This window comes from Lepidochelys olivacea (assembly GCF_965140295.1).
Source record: "Lepidochelys olivacea isolate rLepOli2 genome assembly, chromosome: 4".
NCBI lineage: Eukaryota > Metazoa > Chordata > Testudines > Cheloniidae > Lepidochelys > Lepidochelys olivacea.
In genome coordinates, this window is record NC_140414.1 from 116,394,714 (window position 1) to 116,406,972 (window position 12,259).

The 12,259-nt window shown below is 41.1% G+C and overlaps 1 protein-coding gene across 8 annotated transcripts in view; it reads right to left on the reverse strand.

The window, feature by feature from the left end:
* The window catches only part of SLIT2 (slit guidance ligand 2), a 423,995-nt gene that overhangs the window by 173,126 nt on the left and 238,610 nt on the right, over positions 1-12,259 (reverse strand). For all 8 annotated transcript variants that reach the window (XM_084626161.1, XM_084626159.1, XM_084626160.1 and 5 more), the window contains exon 5: positions 2,273-2,344. In XM_084626161.1, the coding sequence (XP_084482287.1) occupies positions 2,273-2,344 (72 nt within the window). The remainder of the gene's footprint in view (positions 1-2,272; positions 2,345-12,259) is intronic.

The following is a 12,259-nucleotide window of genomic DNA, read 5'->3' on the forward strand; positions in this document are numbered from 1 at the left end:
TCAACATGAATATTTTTAAATATAAAAGCATGAGTCAAGAATCATAATCAATAGGCCCAATTCTCTGCTTTAAACTTTCTAGTATCTTTACAAGACTCTATGATAGAGCGCACATTCAGCTGAATAAAAGAAGCTTGAGGAGTACAGAAATTAGTTTACAAAATTCATTTGCCTCCCTAGAATAAACAGCCACCTCTCTCCTATGTGTCATCGGGAGAGGTGGCTGTTTATTCTAGCCACAGTCTCACTGTGAGGTGATGGAAAATCACCAGTATCACCTTTTTATAAACAGAAATACAATTATATGTCTTTCTGAATATGTTTCATGCCATTAAGTCATTGCAGTATCATAATATTCTCGCTAGACAATGCTCTCCTACACACCTAAGCACAATGAAGAATACAGGAGACGATAGGCCACTATAGAGGCTACAGGAGCTTGATGCTCTAAAAGAAAAAGGGTCTACAGAGATTGCCAAAGTGAGATAAGGAGGATGATGCACAAAAAAGATTGTGCAGACCCTGGAGTAGGATGACTGTTAGGGTCAGGGAGGCAGAGATATTTGAAAAAAGAAAAGGAGTACTTGTGGCACCTTACTTAGAGACTAACCAATTTATTTCAGCGTAAGCTTTCGTGAGCTACAGCTCACTTCATCGGATGCGTACTGTGGAAAGTGTAGAAGATCTTTTCATACACACAAAGCATGAAAAAATACCTCCCCCCACCCCAGTCTCCTGCTGGTAATAGTTTATCTAAAGTGATCACTCTCCTTACAATGTGTATGATAATCAAGTTGGGCCATTTCCAGCACAAATCCAGGTTTTCTCCATCTAAAGTGATCACTCTCCTTACAATGTGTATGATAATCAAGTTGGGCCATTTCCAGCACAAATCCAATCTAATCTCTGTAAACAGACTCAAAGAACATTCCTGAACCCTTTTCTGAAGCTGAAGCTCTAAACATGAAATTACGCAAGAACTGTTTAATCCAACAGGCCCACTTAATTTGCTAGCCTGATACCAGATGCAGAAAGCTTTAGATTAGCATACAAACTTGTTTCCCTTCGTGGTCTCAGGATGTCCCATTATAAGCTACGCAGTGTTCCACCATTATTTGCTTTGCTTTTTAGCCTCCCTCCTCCCACATTTAATTTGAACAACATTTCTTTTCAGAAACTGCTTGTTACAGGCAGAACAACAAATGAAGAAAATTGTATCCAGAGGGGAATCCACAAGAGGGCTTTGAAAAGTCCTGTTTTACTATTGCTGTCTTTAATAGAATGAAAGGCAATTTATTCACTCACAACTAGCAAATGGTAAGTGCAGAAGTCACCAATTTGTTGCCTTAGACCTGACAAAATTCCACATTTAGGAGCCATGAAAAATTGCACGAGTTATGGGGCTACCATGTCTCAAGAAAGATGGTCACCAATCCCGTACAAAGGGCTTGCTTTACCATGAAAGAAAAACTGTGTGAGAGAAGTAGTCAGATAAAAAGTAGATATGTATTCTAGTGGATTGGTTAATACAATTATTTCAATCTTTCTCTTTAACAAGATTAAATAAAAGGCAGCCCTCTAGACCCTAAGCAGAACAAATTTTCACAAGAAATAGTTATAGTCAGAAAAGATAGCTCATATTTTCATTTTCCATTAAAACACTGAGGCCTGGTCTACACTGGGCGGGGGGGAGCAGGAGGGGGAAAATCGATCTAAGTTGTGCAACTTCAGCTACATGAATAAAGTAGCTGAAGTCAACATACTTAGACCTACTCACTGAGGTGTCTTCACTATGGTGAGTCGACTGCTGTCACTCCCCCGTTGACTCTGCCTACGCCTCTCGCGGTGCTGGAGTACAGGAGTCGACGGGAGAGCGCTTGGGGCTGGATTTATCGCGTCTAGACTAGATGCAATAAATCAACCCCTGCTCGATCCATCGCTGCCCGCCGATTCGGCGAGTAGTATAGACATACCCTGAAAAAGGCCTGAAGACCAGATATTAAACCCAGGTTACCATAAGAAAATAAATATATTGTTTTGACATCTTTAATTCCTTTTTAACCATTTGGATTTGGTGAGAGGAAATTCTAGGATGTTCAAATGTATTAAATACTTTTGCTAAAACAACAATAAATCTCTTGATTTTCAGGAAGAGACTCTCTCAACAGTTGCTACAAAAGGTGTTTGAAGAGAAAAACATCTGATAAAACAAAGACAATGTGCAAGTAAAATATAACCATCAAAATATAAAAGTCAATAGGAAACTACTTACAAATTTTTAATATCTACGGCCCCACGGAAAGCCTTCCTTGGAATTGCTTGAATTTGATTTTCACTGAGATCACTGCAAAAAAAAAAAAGATGAAACGAAACTTAAAAGTTGTTGTACATATTTTATCTGTACAAAAGAATTTTTGTAAAGGAATACCAATTAAGAAAATGATTTCAAAATGAATCCCAACCACTGTAATTCAGTCTACGCTCTTTATGAAATATATTTCATTATAGCAACTGACTTGTAATTAACTACAAAGAAGTAATCACATTTCTCATATTACTTGAGCTGCATAGCAATAAAAAGGTCCTCCATGTAATATGTGACAAAATAACACCATTTTTAACAGATGTGGTCAAACTGATTTTGCTTAATTTTGAATGCACTTAAACACTGAGTTCAAACGTTTGACTCAGAATTACGTTACACTCCATTGAAAGAAGACTGAAAATGAGAAGAGCATGGACAGAGAGGGAAACAACCTGCTGAACACAGGAGTTGCCACATTGAATCAGACCTTCACTCGATCTAGACCAGTATACTGTGCAGATAGTGGCCAGTACCAGATGCTTCAGAAGAAGGTGTAGACAGTAGGCAGATGCCCTCACAACTTATCCTGATCTGTAATAATTGGAGATTGGCTTAAACCCTGAAGAATAAGGTTTAATATCCCTTTAAAAAATTTGTTCGTATTTACTGTATCCATTATCTATTTAAATAGCCAACCCCTTTTGGAACTTGCAAAACTCTGCCTGAACAACTTCCTGCTGAAATGAGTTCTAGAAAACCAGAGTAAAACTGAAGCAGCGACCAGAGAGAGAGAAAGACTGGATAAACAGCAGAGAGGGGGAAGAAAAATTCTAGTGGAGCTTTTGGAAGCTGTTCTTTCCTTAATATAAATTGTACACCAGCTCAGGCTTCCCATCAGTAGAAAACAGAGTTGAGGAACTCAAACTAGTTTTGTGAACCCCCAAAACAGCACGAGGAATTCACAAAACCTCACACTTTTTAAGGTTTGTCCATCTCCAGATTTTAAACTACTACAAAGTTTATATTCATATAACTTGCCCTGAAAAACAATCCTATATGTATATATCACAAGTCCTTATCCAATTCATTATCAATTTAAAGAAAGGAAGGAAAAAAGCTATATTTATTTGCTAAATCTGCTGTCCTTGGCGCATCTATTATCAAAGCATATCTAAAAGTAGACCCTGCTAACTATTACTAAGAGTGTGTGAAAAGAGAGAACCTGTGAGCTGTGATTTAATTTTCAAGTCACTTATGTAATTTTGAAAATGGAATATGACTGCATTGGTCTGGTGATAAATTCAATGACAAATTCAATTCATTCAAGGAATGAAATAGTGATATTCAGCTGTAGTTACGATAACTTGATGTTACAGCCTTCTCTAAGAAATTATATTATAATCATAAACAGAGTATATCTATATTTACATTTCTCTTTAGGTGACAAATTTTATATGAATACAATCTTTCTCTGCTCCAACATATAAGAAGGGAAGTTAGCAATAACAATTCTTGTCTTGCTAAAGTGACAGGATATAACCTATCTCCATGTAATTGCAAGAAACCATGGCCACATACACATATAGAAAAGGAGTACTTGTGGCACCTTAGAGACTAACCAATTTATTTGAGCATAAGCTTTCGTGAGCTACAGCTCACTTCATCGGATGCATAAAAGTGGAAAATGCAGTGAGGATGTTTTTATATACAAACACCCATTTTTTCATGGTCTGTATCACTTCAAAAGGTTTTCTCACCCCACCCCACTCTCCTGCTGGTAAGAGCTTCCCTAAAGTGACCATCCTTACAATGTGCATGATAATCAAGGTGGGCCATTTCCAGCACAAATCCAGGTTTTCTCTCCCCCCACCAACATTTCACACAAAGATGGACTACAAGCCGTCAGAAACACTATTCCCGATAATGTCACGGCAAACCTGGTCGCTGAACTTTGTGACTTTGTCCTCACCCATAACAATTTCACATTTGGAGACAATGTACACCTTCAAATCAGCGGCACTGCTATGGGTACCCACATGACCCCACAGTATGCCAACATTTTTATGCCTGACTTAGAACAACGCTTCCTCAGCTCTCATCCCCTAATACCGCTACTCTACTTGCACTATATTGATGACATCTTCATCATCTGGACCCATGGAAAAGAAGTCCTTGAGGAATTCCACCATGATTTCAACAATTTCCATCCCACCATCAACCTCAGCCTGGACCAGTCCACACAAGAGATCCACTTCTTGGACACTACAGTGCTAATAAGTGATGGTCACATAAACATCACCCTATACCGGAAACCTACTGACAGCTATTCCTTCCTACATGCCTCCAGCTTTCACCCAGACCACACCACACGGTCCATTGTCTACAGCCAAGCTCTACGATACAACCGCATTTTCTCCAACCCCTCAGACAGAGACAAACACCTACAAGATCTCTATCAAGCATTCTTACAACTACAATACCCACCTGCTGAAGTGAAGGAACAGATTGACAGAGCCAGAAGAGTACCTAGAAGTCACCTACTACAGGACAGGCCTAACAAAGAAAATAACAGAACGCCACTAGCTGTCACCTTCAGCCCCCAACTAAAACCTCTCCAACGCATTATCAAGGATCTACAACCTATCCTGAAGGATGATCCATCACTCTCACAAATCTTGGGAGACAGATCAGTCCTTTCCTACAGACAGCCCCCCATCCTGAAGCAAATACTCACCAGCAACTACATACCACACAACAGATCCACTAACCCAGGAACCTATCCTTGCAACAAAGCCCGTTGCCAACTGTGTCCACATATCTATTCAGGGGACACCATCACAGGGCATAATAACATCAGCCACACTATCAGAGGCTCGTTTACCTGCACATCTACCAATGTGATATATGCCATCATGTGCAAGCAATGCCCCTCTGCCATGTACATTGGTCAAACTGGACAGTCTCTACGTGAAAGAATAAATGGACACAAATCAGATGTCAAGAATTATAACATTCATAAACCAGTTGGAGAACACTTCAATCTCTCTGGTCACGCGATTACAGACATGAAAGTTGTGATATTACAACAGAAAAACTTCAAAACCAGAGTCCAGCGAGAGACTGCTGAATTGGAATTCATTTGCAAATTGGATACAATTAACTTAGGCTTGACTAGAGACTGGGAGTGGCTAAGTCATTATGCAAGGTAACCTATTTCCCCTTGTTTTTGCCAAACCCCCGTTCCTCAGACGTTCTTGTTAAACCCCGGATTTGTGCTGGAAATGGCCCACCTTGATTATCATACATATTGTAAGGAGAGTGATCACTTTAGATAAGCTATTACCAGCAGGAGAGTGGGGTGGGGGGAGAAAACCTTTTGAAGTGATAAACACCCATTTTTTCATGGCCTGTGTGTATAAAAACATCCTCACTGCATTTTCTACTTTTATGTATCCGATTAAGTGAGCTGTAGCTCATGAAAGCTTATGCTCAAATAAATTGGTTAGTTTCTAAGGTGCCACAAATACTCCTTTTCTTTTTGCGAATACAGACTAACATGGCTGCTACTATGAAACCTGTCATTATACAAATATAGACACCAGTTGCTGATTCTGGGTATTACAATTAAAATATACACATGAATTGACAAAGTTGAAGATGTGTATTAAAAATTTGAAAATAAAAATTCACACAAACTATTAATGGCCAAAATCTGTCTCTTGTTAACTGAGATGGGAGTCTCCACACACGTCCAGGCACCTACAAATGTCTGGTCAGGCAGATCACTCCACCAGCAATATACTCAGCAATTCTGCTTTTCTGTGAGAGGGAGAATTGAGAACACAGAATTTTTTTCTGCTGGGCCCACACATCAAAGATATCAAATTTCATGTACTGAGGCTGTGTACCCTAAAGTACCCTGCTGAATATGCTAAATTTGAAGCTTAAGGTGCTGGTTTGCAAAGGCTGCCAAGCCTGCTGATCTGGGCTCACATTAAACAACTTCTCTCATCATTGGGATAACCTAACAAAAATAACTACAAAGGCTTAACACAAGTGATTATTTTTTAATTCCTCCAAATACATTGCTGTAATATCAGTTGACTTAAATGGAGGTACTCCTGATGTACACTGAAAAACATTGGAGGAAATACAGGCTCAATGTACAGAAAAACAGACAACAACTTTTTAAAAGGCTAGTTTTAACTAAGCTTATTCAGAACTGAAAAAGAACTGCAAATTATAAGCTAAAAGTTTTGAATTCGAATATATTTATGTCTCTTAAAACTGATATACATCACACTACATTAACCAATCATCCTATCATTTCTTTCTAGGACTTTCAGTACAGTCTATGGATGGTAACCAGGGGATACAGAAGGCAGACTGCACAATATTTATGCTACAACCATTTTTGGTTGCTTTTGTAAGTAGCATCTACATTCTGAATAAAGAAAGCCAGTCTCCATAACCTATTGGTCAACTTCTCCCACAGGCATCTTTGTGCTTTCTTCTACGCCATCCCTTACGTATGGAATGTCCTTCCTGAACTAACCCATAGTGTCACCAGCCTGTGCTACTTCAAATCCCTCTTCCAGACCAATTTCTGCTGTGATGCCTACAGAATTTTCCCAAATAGAAACAGCTAGGTGGTTGGCAGGGACTTCCAGTATTTATTTCATTTGTGTGTTACACATTGTCATAAATATAAAGGGAAGGGTAAACCCCTTTGAAATCCCTCCTGGCCAGGGGAAAGCTCCTCTCACCTGTAAAGGGTTAAGAAGCTAAAGGTAACCTCGCTGGCACCTGACCAAAATGACCAATGAGGAGACAAGATACTTTCAAAAGCTGGGAGGAGGGAGAGAAACAAAGGGTCTGGGTCTGTCTGTAGTCCTCTTGGCCGGGGACAGAACAGGAATGGAGTCTTAGAACTTTTAGTAAGTAATCTAGCTAGGTATGTGTTAGATTATGATTTCTTTAAATGGCTGAGAAAAGAATTGTGCTGAATAGAATAACTATTTCTGTCTGTGTATCTTTTTTGTAACTTAAGGTTTTGCCTAGAGGGGTTCTCTATGTTTTTGGATCTAATTACCCTGTAAGATATCTACCATCCTGATTTTACAGGGGGGATTTCTTTATTTCTATTTACTTCTATTTTTTATTAAAAGTCTTCTTGTAAAACACTGAATGCTTTTTCATTGTTCTCAGATCCAAGGGTTTGGGTCTGTGGTCACCTATGCAAATTGGTGAGGCTTTTTATCCAACATTTCCCAGGAAAGGGGGGGGTGCAAGTGTTGGGAGGATTGTTCATTGTTCTTAAGATCCAAGGGTCTGGATCTGTAGTCACCTAAGCAAATTGGTGAGGCTTTTTACCAAACCTTGTCCAGGAAGTGGGGTGCAAGGTTTTGGGAAGTATTTTTGGGGGAAGGACGCGTCCAAACAGCTCTTCCCCAGTAACCACTATTAGTTTGGTGGTGGTAGCGGCCAGTCCAAGGTGTAATATTTTGTACCTTGGGGAAGTTTTGACCTAAGCTGGTAAAGATAAGCTTGGGAGGTTTTTTCATGCAGGTCCCCACATCTGTACCCTAGAGTTCAGAGTGGGGGAGGAACCGTGACACACATATCATAGAATCATAGAATACCAGGGTTGGAAGGGACCTCAGGAGGTCATCTAGTCCAACCCCCTGCTCAAAGCAGGACCAATCTCCAACTAAATCATCCCAGCCAGAGCTTTATCAAGCCTGACCTTAAAAACCTCAAAGGAAGGAGATTCCACCACCTCGCTAGATAACGTGTTCCAGTGCTTCACCACCCTCCTAGTGAATTTTTTTTTCCTAATATGCAACCTAAACCTCCCCCACTGCAACTTGAGATCATTACTCCTTGTTCTGTCTATCTTATAGTTAACAAAACAAAACCCCTTATTCGAAACTGTCTAGCTGTGAGAATAACGGGCATGTGTAAAGAAATCTTCTTATTGTTCCCTTTTCATCCCTTTTCTGCTTATTTTCACTGTTTGTTACACCCATTGTTGCATTTATACTGCAAGCTCTTTGGAGCAAGGCTTGTCCTTTTATTCTGTACAGTAACTCATCACTTAACGCTGTAGTTACATTCCTGAAAAATGCAACTTTAAGTGAAACGATGTTAAGCGAATCCAATTTCCCCATAAGAATTAATGTAAATGGGGGGGGTTAGGTTCCAGGGAAATTTTTTTCACCAGACAAAAGACTATATTATATACACACACACACACAGAGTATCAGTTTTAAACAAACAATTTAATACTGGTTTCAGAGTAGCAGCCATGTTAGTCTGTATTCGCAAAAAGAAAAGGAGTACTTGTGGCACCTTAGAGACTAACAAATTTATTTGAGCATAAGCATCCGATGAAGTGAGCTGTAGCTCATGAAAGCTTATGCTCAAATAAATTTGTTAGTCTCTAAGGTGTCACAAGTACTCCTTTTCTTTTTAATTTAATACTGGTACACAGTATTATTATATGTATTATGGTATGATTGTGAAGCTTGGTTGAGGTGGTGAAGTCAGAGGATGAGATACTTCCCACGGAATGCCTTACTGCTAAATGATGAACTAGCAATTGGCTGAGCCCTCAAGGGTTAACTCATTCTTGTTAATGTAGCCTCACACTCTACAAGGCAGCACGAATGGAGGGAGGAGAGACAGCATGGGAGACAGAGACACACACCGTGTGTGTGAGAGAGATGTGCATTGCCCCTTTAAGTACACTGACCCAACTCTTAAGTACACTGCCTTTTTAAGTAGATCAGCAAGCTGAGACCGCAGCTGCTGCCAGGAAGAGCCCTCTGTCCTGAGCCCTGTCGTGTGTCCCCCCCGCTCTATGGAAGATGGGGTAAGCGGAGTGCAGGAGCAGAGGGGAGGGAGACATCCTGACATTAGCCCCCTTCTTCCCCCCACCCCCACCCTCCACACACAGCAAGCAGGAGGTTCCAAGGCAGAGGGCAGAGCAGCACATGGCAGTGGGGGGGGGGGGATAGCTGAACTGCAGGCAATTGATAGCCTGCTGGGTGGCTGCTGCACAGGGAACTTAGGGGAGTGGGGAGCTGCTGGGGGGCTGCTGGTCCACCCTGGTTCCAAGCCCCCACCAGCTAGCTGCAATGGGCTGCTCTTCCTGCAAGCAGTGGACAAAGCAGGCAGCTGCCAAACGGCATTATAAGGGAGCATTGCGCAACTTTAAACGAGCATGTTCCCTAATTGATCAGCAACGTAACACTGAAACAACGTTAATCGGGACGACTTTAAGTGAGGAATTACTGTATTTGTATGTCACCTAGCACAATGGGTTCCTTAATCCAGCAATCAGAAGGAATTCTGGGTGGGGCCAATGGGACTCTACTGCTCCTCTCATGTGGGTTTACATTACACACTGGTTGCCATTTAAAAGCTAGTATGTACTTACCACATAGGAGCACAAGAAGTAACTGTTCAGACCTTCAGGCCAGATGTACACTACAGATCTATATCAGTATAACTATGTTGCTCAAAGGTGTGAAAAATCCACACCCTGAGCAACATATTTATACTGACCTAATCCTCCGCGTAGACAGTGCTCATCAACACAGCTATTGCCTCTCCGGGAGGTGAATTAACTGTGCTGTGGAAGAAGCTCTCCCATTGGCATAGGAGCACCTCTGCTAAAGAGCTATAGTAGTGCAGCTGACAAGCCCTTACTTATGGCAGAATAGGAATTAATTGGGGTAAGTTTGGTTGACTTTTTAATGTAGACCTCTCCACTTCATATGGGTCTTTACTATCGTTGCTGTGACTGTTTACTACACAGTAGGCTGCAATCAGTGATGGTTGGGGTATACTGTTGATTACAAAAGAAACAGGGGTGTTCTGTGTCCTTGGCCAGTATTTTCCATTCCTGTACTGTTGTACAGCATGCAGTCCTTGTTACAACGAGGCAGCATTTTAGTCATTCTGTATGTACTCTACATAGTTTGTGAAGCCCCTTGGGATCCTTTAGAATGAAAGGGGCTTGTGAAGAGTGTACAAACCCTGCACTGGAAAGGAAGGGGTTAAAGAGCTGCTTAAAAGGGAAAGCAGAGCGGCTCACTGGCAGACAGACAGACACTGGAAGTGAGCTGACCTCCATGCTGAGCTCCTGAATGTGTCAGAAGTGGTCTTGCTGCCGCAGGCCTGGCCAAGCCTATAAAGCAGGCACCTGTGACTCTCTGAAGATCAGAGATTTTATCTTTATGTTTTTGTTCTTTACTTTACCTTGTGGGAAGAGAGCGAACTGGAAGTGATCTAGAGAGGCTGCCCCATAGGACCTGCAGGTGCAGGATTTAGCTGCCTACCTCTGGATCCCAGTGGAGAGGGTGGGCCCAGGCTCCCCTATCAACCCCTAAAGAGAAAGAATGCTACACTGGCTTACCTTGATGCAGGGAACCTAGTTGGAGGGAGAAGACTCTGAAGACATGATAGGAGATCCTGACTCAGGGGAGGAGCCCTGAGGCCTCCTGGTTAATCCTGAAGACTCCCCCAGTTGTTATACATACCCCTTTATACATACCCCAAACAGGACAGACTTGAACACGTGATCTGGCCGGATGGCAGAATCACTGGAAGAACTGACCACCACAGTGCAGAGCAGTAGTAGGAAAGAGGGGTACCCAGGAGGAAGACAGCCTGCCACACCCCTACCTGACAAGTAGGTGGTGCCAGTGGTGAGCATCCCCCTTCACAGGGCTCCATAAGGGTACAATAATACCATAAACTAGTAAAACAAGTGGACATCATGGGTTCAGAAGTATAAACCTGAACTTAAGAGAGAGGGGGCATTTACCTGTTCCAGAAATGAGGATATCCATCTGGGCATTTTACAATAAAGGGACACTCCCACTGAAACAAATTATTCTGCAGCAATATTACAGCCCTATAGTTTACACAAAAGACAGTGTGTCTATGAAACAGTATTAACAATTCAAGGATGAATGATACAAGTGGAGAAATTAACAAATAATTGTATACAATGAATGAAAATAACACAGTAAATTGCAGTAAACTCTTTGCCACAGGGTGTAATGAAACAATATTCAAACCCTATAATAAGTTCAGATGATGTGTAGCAAATCCTATTCGCCCCATGAGCCTCTTCCAGATAATTTTTTCACAGTTCTGTTTAGCAATTGGTAGAGAGGGGATATAATCCACATTATTAGGCCAGTTTCTCAGTTCCATAAGAAGGCTTTGCCCCTTTATAATAGGTACTCAAGTAACTGCAACTTTGTGGGTTTAATCTATCACATGCACTTGGCTTCCACAGCTCCTCCAATAACACTGCGTTTGATGTATCCCTTCTAAGGTATTAGCAAACAACTGTTTCATCTATATTCCAAGAGCCAGTGTAACAACATGTAACTTTAGCACTTCTTTAGTATTGGGGAGAGGGGAAGCCCACAACAATGATATTCTGGAGACACATGAGCAGGACTGTTTTAATGGTTTGTTTAAGTTTAAATACGGTTCAGCTGCGTGAAGGGAATATGGCCAGAAACTTTGCTGGTTTGTGTTATTTTGATTGTACCACCCCCCACTCCCAAAATCAACAAACAACCCCCCCCCAACTATAAATAAACACACACCAGAAACCTCTGAATTTTTGTGTGCTTTACTTGGGACTTCTGAATTTCTGCCCTGCTACACAGACCCTTTGAGAATCTGACCTCCATTTTTTGCACCCACAAAAAAGGTCAGATTGAGGCTGGTCTCAAAATCAGACCCTAAATGTGCAGAACCTGAATAAAAATATCCTTGAGCAAATATGAAACAACATATTCTACCAAAAATTGAAACTAAGGCATTTAGACAGTGAAACTGAACTAATTTATTTGTTTTTATGTTGATATTTCAGAGCATACTAGTAAATGAGGTGTAGTATATTTTGTAGACGTACCTATAGAAACT